At 40.5% G+C, this 14,065-nt stretch overlaps 2 protein-coding genes across 5 annotated transcripts in view; one reads left to right on the top strand and one right to left on the bottom strand.

Moving 5' to 3' along the window:
* The window catches only part of HAUS2 (HAUS augmin like complex subunit 2), a 31,311-nt gene extending 25,350 nt beyond the window's left edge, over positions 1-5,961 (bottom strand). Inside the window, exon 1 of one of the 3 annotated variants that reach the window (XM_007472424.3) lies at positions 5,940-5,961. In XM_007472424.3, coding sequence (XP_007472486.1) covers positions 5,940-5,942 — 3 coding nt within the window. In that variant the 5' untranslated portion in view covers positions 5,943-5,961. Of the gene's footprint in view, positions 1-3,077; positions 3,253-3,845; positions 3,978-5,939 lie in introns of those variants that run through there. The other 2 variants (XM_007472423.3, XM_001363301.4) reach the window with 2 other exon arrangements.
* On the top strand, positions 3,365-13,801 carry LRRC57 (leucine rich repeat containing 57). 2 transcript variants are annotated; one of them, XM_007472425.3, is made up of 6 exons: positions 3,365-3,675; positions 4,280-4,408; positions 4,519-4,657; positions 6,567-6,835; positions 12,140-12,325; positions 12,717-13,801. In XM_007472425.3, the coding sequence occupies exons 2-6, from the start codon at positions 4,325-4,327 to the stop codon at positions 12,756-12,758; spliced, it is 720 nt and encodes a 239-aa protein (XP_007472487.1). In that variant the 5' UTR covers positions 3,365-3,675; positions 4,280-4,324; the 3' UTR covers positions 12,759-13,801. The 2 variants fall into 2 exon arrangements, with proteins under 2 accessions (XP_007472487.1, XP_001362682.1); XM_001362645.4 differs by lacking the exon at positions 3,365-3,675 and adding an exon at positions 4,045-4,182.
* Positions 13,802-14,065: the final 264 nt, after the last annotated feature.

Here is a 14,065-nt window from a genome sequence, read left to right as displayed (position 1 = left end):
GAAGAGGAGGTCTCTAAGCAAAGGACAGATGATAGCTTGTTGGTATATTATAGGAAGGATTCCTTTTAGCTATGGATTAGACTAGTTGCCCACTGAAGCTCCATTAAATTCTTAAATTCTATGATTCTATGACTAACTTTAAAATTTTATACCTAAGATCTAGCATAGAGAAGTTAATGTCTTATTCTGCATAGCCCCAAAGTGCAGAACTAAGAGCAATGAGTGGAAGCTATAGAAAAGCAAACTTTGATTCAACATAAGGCAAAGACAACAACTAGAACTCTATAAAAACTTAAATTAGGGTCTCTTGAGAGGCAGTGATTCATTAAAGATGTTTAATCAAATGTTACATGGCTCTTGTAGAGATGTTTTAAAGGAGATTTCTTTTTCTTTCTCTCTTTTTTCAAATCCTGTATTGATTCTAAGGCAGAAGAGTAGTTAAGGGCTAGGCAATGGGGGTTAAGTGTCTTGCCTAGGGTCACACAGCTAGGACATGTCTGAAGTCAATTTTGGCTCTGGGCCTGACTCTCAAATACATTGAGACACCCAGCTGCCCCATTAAAGATTTCTATTCAGTGAAGAGTTAGTTAATTTTTGAGATTCAATTGGGTTCCAATGAAGTCCTACTGTGAACTACTACCATTTTTCTATTTATTCCTTTTATTCTTCATTCTACTCATTCTTGTCCACTAAAATAAACATTAAGCTGTGTATATTCTATACAGGGCAGCTAGAAAGTCTTTGCTGCCTTCAAAAAGAAAAATAAAATATCTACTCTACTACCAAGCATAAAATGTTAAAAGAGCTAGAAGATACCTCAGATACAGATCATTTAATGCAATTTCTTCACTTTACAGATAAGAAAATCAATTCAGAAAAGACAAGGAACTTTGCCAAAGGTCACATAGCTATTAAGGAGCAGTCAGAACTGGAATATAAGGAAACGAGTGCCTTTCCATTAGATACCTTGTTGCCTCTATAAGAAAAAGAGTTAAAAAGCTATCTTGACAGTTACTCCTATAGCTAAATCCCAAGTTTGTTGTACCCTGACATAAAAAGCCTTACTTTCTTTTAGGGACTGAAGGGACAGAAAGAATCTGAGGATATATAACCAATAAGTTTCTGCATACCTATACCTCTCTAAAAGCAAGACTGGAACATGAAACTAGCCCAGCAGGACCCCCTAGAATAATGGGGATGTCAGTTACAATATGACAATTCTGCAACCAAAAAGCACAAAATCAGGACAAGGAGAAACCAGGAGACACTTACTGCCTGGGCAGAATTACTAAAAAGGCAAAGCCTACTACTCAGGGCCACCTACATAGCCTTCTTCTCACTCCTTTTTTTTTAAACCACTTTATCCCTATTCTATGTGCTATGTTTTATTCTTGTAGTTTGCATATAAAAGATGGAAATTATTTGATATTCACACTATGATGTTCAGGAATTACTGGTACCCTATCTTTACATTATCAGTGGGCAGAAGGAAAATGCTTTCCCCAAAGGAATTGCTTATTTGGGACCTCAGTGAAAGAGATTGGATTAACTTTATTCTGGGAACTCCAAGAGGCAGAGATAAGAACTAATTATAGAAGATGGAAAGTTTGGAAGCAAAGTAGTAATTTCCTTGTTTTTAAAACTGAACTTTTAAAGAAATAATTATTTCTTTGGTCTAATAAAAAGCTCTTCCCAAACTTCTTTGTTTAAAGATGGAATGGAACAAAAAGGTCTTTTCATAAGGTCCCCTAGATATTCTCATTGCCTTCCCTTTTCCTTCTGGAGCATAGCACATATTAAGCATTATATGCAAAATATTATTTTTATTACCATTAATATTATTACGGAAATAAGTGCTTAGTACATGCTAGTGTTTTAATAAATGCTTGACTGTATGTTAGTAGATGTGTTCACAGAGACTAGATGGACGAGATATCAGAATGTAAGCACTAAAAGGATCATTAGAGGTCATCTGGTCCAATGTCCTTATTTTATATTTGCAGAAAAAGAGGTCCAGAAAAATGAAGCCTCAAAGCTAGCAAATGGAACAATTCAAACAAATTCAGACCCTCTGAGGTACAAGCCACCTCCCCTTTTGTTGGTGATACTCTAATAAAGATTCTGGCAATTTAAGTGGGAGGTTGACCTAAGTAATCTTTTAAGTCCCTCTAAGATTTTATAAAACATTTTCGGAGCAAAGGACATATCTTCCTGATACTCTTCAAATCTGGGGTTATCCATTATAAATCATTAGATTCTAAGCATCTTGGGGGCAGCCACTATCTTTGATCTCTTTTTGTAACTCCAGGAGGCTTAGCACAGTGCTTGACATAATAGGCACTTAGTTTTATTGAACGGTTAACAGATACTATGTAGACAATCAGATTCAGAGATTCTCCAAATTTTATATTTTTCCCCTCAACTCTTCTCTATTCATTTTTAACTAGTGGAATTACAAAATCATAGAACTATAAGAAACTCTAGAGATTATAATTTTCAGATAAGCACAAGGCCCAGAGAAATCAAGTGACTGTCCAAAGCTATGTGGCTGGCTCCTCTCCTTTTTAACCCAGTATACTCTTTTTTTTCTCATCCCATTTTTAAATTACATTTACTATTTAGACACATACCACCTTTCAAACTACAATTCTCCCCCCCCCCCCAACCACAGCTGGCTCTCTCATACTCCCCCCTACAATGATACAGAATGTAAATCACATCCCAGTCCTGTTTCCAGTGGAAAGAAGATTCCTTGAATGCAGAGCCATTTTTTCTTTTCTCTTTCTCCCCTCCCCCTCCTTTCTTGTTATTCCTTCTGTTCACTAGTCTTCTGGAAGATCTCCCAGAGCACACTCCATTTCGTCCCTTGTCGTTATTATAGTATATATTTTCTCAAGCTGGGAATCCTCTCTCTCTCTCGACCTCCACCTATTCGTTTCCCTGACTTTCATGAAACATCAAGATGAAGCTCAAATCCTAACTTCTGCAGACGCCCTTTCCCAGTCCTCCAAATGCAATTACCTACCCCTCTTGAAATTACATCTCAACAACTCTGCCCAATATCTGCCTAATAATACCTGTATGTCCCTAGTAACACACGAAGTTTATAGGTGGTCGGGGTCTCCACTTGGATTGGGAGCGTCCTGCGTGTAGGGTCGCTGAGACCTTTCTTGGTGAATGTCTGCCCCCTCCCCCAACCTTTGGAACACACAGTAAACACTTAATAAATAAAATGCTGCCAGTAGTTGTTTTGGAAGGGAGGGTGGTGCCTTCCTTCCCTTAGCAGCCTATGGAGAATCAGAGAGAATTGTGACGTTAGAGCTGTGTCCCAGAGTGAAAAGCTATTGGAAAACGCAGGTGCCTCTCTCCTCCTCCCCCTCCCTCCCGGACGCGCAGAGGGAAGCTTCTTCCTGCGAGGGACTCAGCTTTTCTCTCTCCAGGCTAATCTTCATCCTCACTAACTCGCAGGGACAGAAAGGTTCATGGCATTGAGGGAAGGGGCCTTGAAGATGATCTAATGCCACCCTTCCACGTCTTACAGTGGAGGAAACTGAGGCCCGAATGTGACTTTGCCAACATCACCCAGGTAGGACGCAACGAAGGCGGGATTTGAATCCAGGTCCTGAGACTCCAGCTTCGGTGTTCCTTGCACGATCATCCACTGCTCCGACTTGAGTAAGCACCGCACTCTCTTGGCGGACACCTCCTCCCGCTTTCCTCTCGACCCGTCTGGGACCTATTTCTTCTTGTTTCGCGGCTCTCCCCAACCACTCGCCACCCAGGATACCTCTCGAGGGATATTGCTCCCAACATGGTCTTCCATTCCCAAGCCACCACCTACTCACCTGCGTGACGAGTCCCGAGTCTAAGCATTCGGCCAATAGAAGCCCCGCGGCAGTTGGGGCGGTCTCCGGGACCCAAGGGTTAGCAGCCGCCATGCCTCCGCGAGCTGTCTTTTCTTGCCGTAGGGAGAGCCGGGCGGGAAATGCAACTCAGCCCTGGGGGGCGCCACTGCGCGCGCGTGCGAGAGGGGAAGAGCAAAACGGCGGCGGTCTGGGTCGGCTGCGCAGGCGCGTAGTGATGACATCACAGGGTGTTCCCGGCCCAAGCCTCCCCTTCAGGGGCGGGGCCCCTAGGCCTAGGGCCGTAGGGGTCGTGGGGCGTTTGACCGCGGTGGAGACGGTAGGGCTTGGAAGGCGGGTGGGTGGGACGGATCCCGTAAGGGTAGCTGCCGCGCCCCCCTCGTTCGTGTCAGTTACCGGAGCTACTTCTCTCGCAGGGTGAGTGACGCCTGGGCCGGCGGGCCGGCTGCAGCGGCGACAGGATGGGGAACAGTGCCCTCCGCGCCCACCTGGAAACGGCGCAGAAAACGGGCGTGTTTCAGCTTAAGGATCGCGGCCTGACGGAGGTGAGACCGAGCCCGGGGCGGGGGATGGAACCCGGCCGGCCCCGGGAGGCGGCGGGGGAGCGGGAGGCTGGGCTGGGCCGGCCCGCGCTGCGACGACCCCCTTTCTCCAGTTCCCCGAGGATCTGCAGAGGCTGACTAGCAACCTCCGGACCATCGACCTGTCCAACAACAAGATCGAGCACCTCCCACCTGCGCTCATCGGGAAGTTCACACTGCTCAAGAGCCTGTCCCTGAACCACAACAGACTGAGTGAGTGCGAGGGGGTCGTTTTCCCAGGCCAAACCACCTGTTGTTGAGTGGCATCCTCCTCAAGTCTGGGAATAAGAGAAGTGAAGGGTGGCTCATATTAAATCCAAATGCTGTTTTGTGATAGTCCTCCGGCATAAAGGGTGCTCCTTCTGGGAGGACAAAGTCCCCCTGGCCTTCTTCAAGGGCTGCTTTAGGTGATAACGGTCCATGTTCAGGAACAGAGTCTGTGTCAAAAATGAGGCCCTTAGATGTTGAGGAAAACAACCTCTTAATGGCTTCGGATGCTGAGAATGGCATGCAAAACAATAAGAATCAGTTCAGTGCACATTTAGTGTTTTTTTTTTTAACCCTTGTGTCTTAAAAACAATACTAAGTATTGGTTCCAAGGCAGAAGAGCAGCAAGGGTTAGGCAGTGACAGGTTAAGTGACTTGCCCAGGATCATACAGCTAGGAAGTAACAAGCCAGATTTGAATACCCACCCACCCAGGGTCTCCAGGCCTGGCTCTTAATCCACTGAGCCAGCTAGCTGCCCCAGCTGGGAAAGAAGGAGAAGGAGATAACTCAGGCATACACCCTCCCTTAGAGGATAACTCATGTAAGGTAGTGCTGCCTTAGGGAGCATAGAGACATGAGTTCAGTCAACAGGAAGAGGTGTCCTTGTTGAAGTGGAGAGTGCTCCAAACAGCCCTTCTGAGAGTAGGGTTCTTATACTCTGATTTTGGGTGTGCTCCCCTTCCCCAAGGTGGCTGATTTGCATGTCAGGGAGCAAATATTTTAGGAATTTGTTATCAGAAAGAAAAAAAACAAGCTGGTGGTAGATGCTATTTGGGGGACTTAACTGAACTTTTGAAAACTGCTATTATCTATATTGTTCTATGAATATATTCTATAAGCTTATAGCTTCCCTAAAGGGGAAACTGTCAAGCTTAGTCTTCTAAAAGTTTCTCTGGTTTCCATGCATAAATTCTACAAGCTATTATCTTCCCTCAAGGGGGAAATGTCTTGGTGGTCTTAAGACCAATCTTAAATAGCACTAGAAAAATTGAAACTACTATTAAGGAAAAGATACAGAATTAACTAACGCCACACTCATTGGGGCCATTAGCTCACAAAATTACCTTTCAACAATCCAGCAAACATTTAAGTACCTACAGGAATTATAGTCTAGGCCCTGGACATAAAAAGAGGCAAAAAACATTCCCTACCCTCAAGAAGCCCACAACCCTATGGGGAAGACAATATGCAAAAAAAAAAAATTGTATAAACAAGACATATACCTACCATTAGCCCTCTGAGAACATTTAAGAGAAGATACTAGCATGTAATGGAGATGGGGGAAGGCTTCTTGCAGAAAGTGGCATTTTAGCAGAAACTTTAAGGCAATCAGGAGGTAGAACTGAGGAGGAAAGAGGTCTGGAAATGGTTAGTCTTGTTCACAGAAGAGCAAGGAGGCCGATCCATCCTATGCCAGGGGAATCTGATAAAGGAAGACTAGAATGGTAGGAGGAGGCCAAGTTGCCGAACAACAGCAAATTTTATATTTGATCTTGAAGGTAAAAAGTAGCTCCTGGACTTTCTTGAACAGAAGAAGAATGTATTACGCCTGTGCTTTAGAAAGGAAAATCACTTTGATGGACTGGAAAAACTTGAAGTCAGGGAGACCAACCAGAAGGCTATTGCAGTAGTAACAAAGGATACCCCTATATTGCTTTGTGTCCTTTATTTTCATTGTGACCTTTCAGAGGACAATATGGCAAAATACAGTATTTGAAAAATAGCAGTGTGGAGGCATTCTAGATGAATTAAGAGAGAATTTATTGGCAAGACCGTCTCCAACAGAATTCTTGGAAGCTATATGAAATTGTTCTTTCTGCACTATATTTAATTGTTTCTGATCATCTTTGCTAGCTGTTCTTCCAGAGGAGCTGTGCAAGTTGAAAAAGCTAGAGACCCTACACCTTAACAACAATTATCTGACACAACTGCCAGCTGCTTTTGGGCAATTGTCTGCCCTCAAGACACTGAACCTCTCTGGGAATAAGCTCCGAGCAATACCTCCTCAGCTCTGTAGCCTGCGACATTTGGATGTGGTCGATCTTTCCAAGAACCAGATTCAAAGTGTACCTGATACAATAGGGGACCTACAAGCCATTGAGCTCAACCTCAACCAGAATCAGGTCTGTAACTTAAGATTTTCCCTCAAATGTGTATGTGAGTTTATGAATTTTTGAATAACCTTTTTTCCCTTTCACTTGGCTATGTGAGAGAGAATGTCTGTCACCCTCTCCCTTGATTCAAAGGACCATTTCTTTGCATACACCTTAGGATCAAGTTAGCAAGACCGAATCCTATGTGCGGAAAAAGAAAAAAGCCCAAGCAACCATTTCTGTTCATAGTGTTTAAGTTCACATTATTCTCTAAAGTTTGAGTGAGATGACTATAAGAAGTAAACTGTTTTTATAGATCTTCATGGACTCCTCAGTCTATACATTCTTATCTGGAATGATTCTCTTAACTACCTGACTCAGGAACTTTTTTAATAGATACTAAGGGAATTCAGTAAGAACATCTCCATTCTAACTATATTTTGATAAGGACAATGCAACAAAAAAGGTGACGATGTTATGGAATGTGTGACTGATTATCTAATAAATTGTTTATTATGAGACTTTATCTTCACTTTTGAAGGTGAGATAGAGATGTCTTTCACAGTTATTTTGACGTCCCTTCTTGATATAGGTGAAAGGAATAATGTTGAAATGTGAAGTTGAGTAAGACTGAATTCATCCCTTGTACTTCTCCAGTGACTAAGCCACTAGATGCTAAGAGGTTATCCCTTATAAATATGTCATTGGACTTCCAGGATTTAGAGGCTTTTGGGGGGAATGTGGTGGCAGAGATTAAAGGATTAGGTAGGTAATAAGCATTGGGTGTTCGATTGAGTTTTCAGTTTGTGAGGTACCCATATCTCTATATTGATCCATCCCCTTTAAGCTACTAGTGTCTTTCCTCCCAAATATTATGGCTAATGTTTCCCTCAGTTAATTGTAAACTTCTTAAGGGACTCTCATTTTTATGTGGTATCCCCAAAGGAATAATCCTTAAGTTAACAATGTAGTTGAAGAATTAAAACTTAGTATATGAAAGAAAAAGCAACTTGTGACTGAGTTCTAAGGGAATTCATAGGAATTTGGTTGTGAACAGAGTGGAAATGTAGTGAAATGTGGTAAGAGTAGGAAGATTGATGTATTTGGAGTCAGAGGCCTTAGGTTTAAGTCTAACTTGGCTACACTGTATACATATTGAACTTTTCTGAATCTTGGTTTCCAAGGGTCAAAGATGATTTTTATGGTTCTATGAGATGAAAAGAACCTAAAGGATGAATGGGATTTGGCAGGTGGAAAGGGGAAGGAGGTGTTCAAGGATATTCTAGATAAAGAAAACAAAGTAAAGCAATGAAGGTGGGAAATGAACCTACCATATTTTGTGGAGCAATGAAAGGTCCAAATTAACTAAAATGAAGCATGTCAGGGAATAGGAAGTAGGAAATAGGAAATAGGTAGGACTAAATAGTGGAAGGGTCTATAATTCAGGTGGAAGATTTTAGATTCTTTGTATAGGAAATTAGGTTGAACCAATGAGACAGTTTTTTACAAGAAAACCAGTTTTAAGGGAAATTACTGTGACATCAGGAGAGATGAATTAGAAGAGAGATATTGCTGATGTCAGAGGATCAACTAGGAGGTTTGGTTTCGTTTTTAAGAGTAATGTAGTTGTGTGGTGATGAATCAAAGAGGACATTAAAGTTTAGAATGTGGATGACAAAATAGTGGTATTGTTGAATGAAATGGAAGTTGGAAATATTTTAATTTTAAGCTTTTTGAATTTGAGTAAAAGAACTGACTACAGACAAGCATGTCATAAAGCATATCTAAGTTTGAAGAGTTCACTCACCATAGCTGGGGATAACCTAATCTATCTAATACCTTCATTTTTCCGATGAAAAACCCTAAGGTCTATAGAAGTGACTTGCCCAATATCACACAGATAAGCAGATTAGATGATAGGAAGAAGTAGACTTATAGAATCTTCTAATTAAATGAGTGTGAATGAGAGATGAGCAGAATACCCATAATTAAGGGGACAGAGGTAATAGATGACCCAGTGAAGGAAAGGAAACAACTGAGGGTAATAATAAAATAGTAGCTACATTGCATTCTAAGATGTGTTAAGTGCTCAATCTGAATTGGGTAACTTGTTAATGCAATGACTAGAACTCTTCCTTGAGTTCAGATCTGACTTTTGACATAATTACTAGATGTTTAATCCTAAGCAAGTCACTTAACCTCATTTGCCTCAGTATCTTTATCAGTAAAATAAGCTGGAGAAAGAAATGCAAACCATTCCAACATCTTTGCCAAGAAAACCCCAAGTGAGGTAGGTCACAGAGAGTTGGACACAACTTTAACTGAACTACAACAAATACATTGTCTCTTTGGGCACTCAGGGCATCCCCATGAGAATATCCTTTCTGTCCTTGGCTTTTCTTGGTTCTCTTGTTAGCCAACTATTCCTCTCAGTATCTTTTAGGGATTAATCTTCCTCCAACCCCTTCCAAATATGGGAGTGTCTGACTATCATAGCCTTTGGTGATCTCTTAGCTTTTATGGATTATCACCTCTGGGCAGATAGCTTTCTATATTCTGTATATAAACGTTTCCAACCTTAATTTTTCCAAGATCTAGTCTCATAATCTTCTTAGCCTGCTTAAATTTTTCTAATCATATGACCCTGCCATCTCAAACTTAATCTGTCCAAAATAAAACAATTCAATTTTCTCTCTAAACTTGATTATAGGTGGAATCATCATCATGCACGGTTCCATCAGCCTTGGTAGTTGCTTAATGATCTCTATTTTGGAGGATGGAGCCATGAACCCTAAACCTCTGTTAAGGAGGGAGCTTGGTTCACATCTCATTTTCCCCCCCTGGCTGTACTGTACCCAAATCTACCCATCCCTCTCTTTTTAGCTTCCTTTTATGTTATTTTTCTACTATTAGATTGTAAAAATACTTGGAAACAGAGACTTATCTTGTTTCTCCAGCACTTAGAATAGTACCTGGCACATTGTATGCACTTAATAAATGCTTGCTGACTTGATTTGATATGGGCTGATAGTGGGCAATAAGAGGTGGTAATAAGAATGGGACCCTCACACTCTGAAATCTTGCATTTCTCACTTGTTAACTCTGGTTAAACATCAACTGTAAAATTTAGTTTCAGCATTAGTCAAGCATGAATTGCAGATTGTTCAGTTACCCATTCTGTGTACTGGATCTTTAATATATAGTGGGCATCAGCTTTGTGCCTAATCTGTTTTAGTAATTACTCATATTCTTAGAAATAATTACCTATAGTGGTTCTCCAGTGTACTGCATCCATTCTTCCCCCTCCACTCCCTAGCCATATTCTCATTCTAGAAGGTCAGTGAGACCCCTCCCATATCTACAAGTGATGACAAGGTGGACAATGGGGGAACAACTGGGGGCTCTGGCATTCCAGAACAATAGCCCAATCTTGCACACTGTGGCCACAAACCCCAAAACATACTTCCACCTGATTTTGGAAAGGGAGATGCTAAGCTACCAGACCCAATAAATATGCCAACCCTGATTCACAAGGAATGGAAGCTCCACTCCTCAGAAGCTGCTACTCCATACTATAAGCTCCAAAGAGGCTACTCTGCTAGCCCTTGGGCTTATCCATCAGTTTTAAGGCTACCTGATTAGCTCCATAACTACTCCACCACTATTAGGGTATTATACCATCTTAAGACTCTTGATCAAATAAAATTCTTTTATTACTTCTGGATTGAACAGAGTTTGAGTCTCCCATTCTGGGGGCAAGACCCTACTACAAACTTGGGCGTGTTTCTCCCCCATCAGACTCCCATCCTCCCAATCAACTAGGCTTCAGACTTTTTTAGGGTGGGAGGTGAAAAGTCATTCATTGGATAAAGCTTTTGTTGATTCCCTCTCTACTTCATGTTTGACATGTTTGCTTCTTCTCAATTGGCCTCCATCACCTTACCTAGATTATGTTAACTTCACTCATCCTCTGTTCCCAATATAACCTTTACACAGCTTTCCAGAATCATCTTCCTAGGGCACAAGTCTAATCATGTCACAGCCTTGCTCATAAATTTTCCATGGCTTCTTGTTGTCCAGTGGACAAAATAAACTCCTCAGCCTGATACTTAAGACCCTCCATAGTATAATTATTATCTGCCTTTGCATATTTACTTTTCATGCCTCTAACACCATTCAGCCAAGAGAACCACTAGCTGTTTCCCAACTCAACATACTGCCTTTTCATCTCTTTCCACACCATCCCTCATGTTTAGAATTTATTTACCTGTAGAAATCATTCAAGGCCCATTACTCTTTGTACAACTTGGTAAGAGCCCTAGGAACATGACCCAAAACTAAGGGTTATGAGTCCGAGTCAGAGAGACTTTGGTTTCTGAGATGGGATAGACTAGCTCAGAGAGACAGGAAGGGGCGTGGAATAAAGGGCAATAAAACACAAGACTATAGAGGAGATCGAGGTCTTTTGCATGAGTTTTCTTGGATCGATTCTTCTACACCATTTCCGCTGGAAGACACCCTTATGGGCTGGTAAGAGACTCTTGCTCTGAAGAGACTACTGGACTTCCATGTGGAGATCAGAACCTTGTTGGGGATCGAACTGAAATTCTATGGATCAGACTTTAGGGCGATACGCTAGGAAATGATTTTCTACTTCCTTCCTTATGTCTTTCTTATATTTATATTAAATTAAATTGTTAAAAGCTACTAGCATCCTCGTGACTTATGATATAATTTTATGAACGTCAACTACAACAATTTTTTACTAATTAATGAAATCAATTTCTAAATATTACATGTAGCATTTTAATTACATATTACATTTATTTTCATTATTACAACTCCTTACTGAAGTGTCTTATACTCAGTAGAATTTAAAATTTGAATGAGTTGTTAGAGACAGGAGAAATCAGGATTGAGTAACAAAACACAAACCAAAAATGGGAGTCACATATGCCACAGAAACATTAAGAAAATGAAGACAAAGAAACAGCACTGAATTTAGCAATAAGGAATTTGATCAATAACCTTTGAGAAAGCAGTTTCAAAAGAATGGCAGGGATAGCATTTGAACCCCTAAAAATTAATTTAAGGTTTTTTTTTTTACAAATAAAAATCTTTTCCACATCCCCCAGTAAAGAAAAACTCTATCATAAATATGCATAATATCAAGTAAAATAAGATTCTCACAAAGGATATCATGGACCACTTAAGTTTTTGTCAGTAAAATAAAGAGGAATACAATTCTAAGAGGAGTTAACTTTCAGTAATATGTTGGGGTTTTTTATCCAAGACTCTAAACAGAAAGTAATGATTTTGTTACTTTCTTGACAGATTTCTCAGATATCACCACAGATATCTCACTGTCCACGCCTCAAGGTCTTGCGCATGGAAGAGAATTGTCTAGAACTCAACATGCTTCCACGAAGCATCCTTAGCAATTCCCAGATCGCTCTGCTTGCAGTAGAAGGCAATCTTTTTGAAATAAAGAAACTCCGAGAACTGGAAGGCTATGAAAAGGTTTGTGAACAATTCAAATAATTATTTCCTATTTGTGTCCTCACAGAAGGATGTTCAAATGCCCCTTGTAAATTTTCACATTTAGTGTTAACGGAACAAGTTCTAACCCATTTTGGAATTAGAGTCAGGGTAGATTTTTAGTAAAGCTTTAGAATAACCTAGGTGACCATGAACTTCTCCCTCAAGTATTAGGTTTTTTTGTTTGTTTGTTTGTTTTTGCTGAATGGGTCAGATCTCTGAACTTTAAAATTGGATCTAGAATTGTTAGAAACGGAAGGACAAGAAGGAAGTCTTACAATAATAATTAAATGAAAAGTTAGGCTTTCTGGAATGCTAAATAAAGGCAAATTCATCTCCTGGCTAAGTGAATAATTAATTTTTTTTTCCTTAGTATATGGAGAGGTTCACAGCCACCAAGAAGAAGTTTGCATGATGTTCCCCAGAAGCACAGGCACCTCACGGGAAACACACTTTGAACCAAAGTTGGGACGTCTGACTGAAAAGAAGACTCGTGTCATTGCCAAGGAGATCTGCAGTTGAGGATATGATTGAAGGAGGAAATGAGCACTTGAGTACCAAATGGTGTCTCCCAAGAGCAGATTATGTTACATCTAACATTCTCTCACCCCTTTCAGGACTTGCTATAAATAAAGCAGAAGAGAAAGGGAAGGGGGAGGGGAGGGGAAGGGAGGTTGAGTCCACCAAAGTGCATTAGAGAAGAAAGGCCAAGCAAATGTTCAGGCTGAGGGATGGAGGGGGCCTGTTTTTTTACAACTGTTGCCAGTTTTACTTTAAGAAATGACAAGTAGGTAGCTGCTGTTTTATATACCAAGGTGGCTGTGCCTAGTAACTGCCCTGAGGTTCTGTCACTAGAATAGCTCCGCGCCACAGCTTGAAAGGCTGCTTAATTCTGATGTGTGAGCTGCCATAACAACAACTACAGATCCACCTCTGCATTTAACACTTCTTGTATTTCTTTGGAACACAAATAGTTCATGAGATGCTGCTATGATTAATCACAGCATTCAGTGCTTTTATTCCAATATGTCAGTTCAGTTGAAAGTTTAAATTGCTGCTTTGAGAAAAGTGCTTATTCTGCTTGAAACTTAAAGTATGATATGTGGCAAATGTCTCGATTTAATATGTATTTTGCTGATTAAAAAATGCTTAGGAGATGAGCCCCAAGCTGCAGCAAATAATTCATTACTATTGTAGGTGCCTTACTGGTGAAGGTACTTGTATGCAAAACATGTAAAATGAAAAGAATTGTAATATCCAAGATTTTTCTAAAGCTTCTTTAGAAATGTCTAATTTCCTATACTTTTGCCCTTTTTGTATTATAACTTTACTAATCAAATTACTTATCCAAAAGCTATTGCTATAAGATTTTCAGAACATCCCATTATGTAAATTAGGTGTGCTCTCTGCATAAGATGGATAAAAGGATATGAAAAATAAATAACTTTTTAAAAAGAACTTGGATGAAGTGCAAGAGAAATTAATTTTGATGAAGAGGGTGAGAGATCAATAAACATTTATATTAACAAAAATGAAATAGTGAATGCCCCCCTAAGGGAACTTCTATTCTGCTAGGAGACTCCTAGATACAAATATATTCAAAGTAAGTCCAAGTTCATTTCAGGGGGCAGGCATTAGCAGCTGGAGGGAGGTGTCAGGGAAAAGGAAGGAAAGGCCTCATGAAAGATGAAACACTTGATCTAAACTTTGCAGATAATTAAA

The sequence above is a fragment of the Monodelphis domestica genome, chromosome 1 (assembly GCF_027887165.1).
Source record: "Monodelphis domestica isolate mMonDom1 chromosome 1, mMonDom1.pri, whole genome shotgun sequence".
Taxonomy (NCBI): domain Eukaryota; kingdom Metazoa; phylum Chordata; class Mammalia; order Didelphimorphia; family Didelphidae; genus Monodelphis; species Monodelphis domestica.
This window is presented reverse-complemented; position numbering and strand designations above follow the sequence as displayed.

Coding starts and splice junctions, on each gene's coding strand:
- LRRC57 (XM_007472425.3), top strand. CDS start 4,325: ATGGGGAACAGTGCCCTCCGCGCCCACCTGGAAACGGCGCAGAAAACG. Junction 4,658..6,566: donor CCTGAACCACAACAGACTGA/GTGAGTGCGAGG, acceptor CATCTTTGCTAG/CTGTTCTTCCAGAGGAGCTG. Junction 12,326..12,716: donor AACTGGAAGGCTATGAAAAG/GTTTGTGAACAA, acceptor TTTTTTCCTTAG/TATATGGAGAGGTTCACAGC.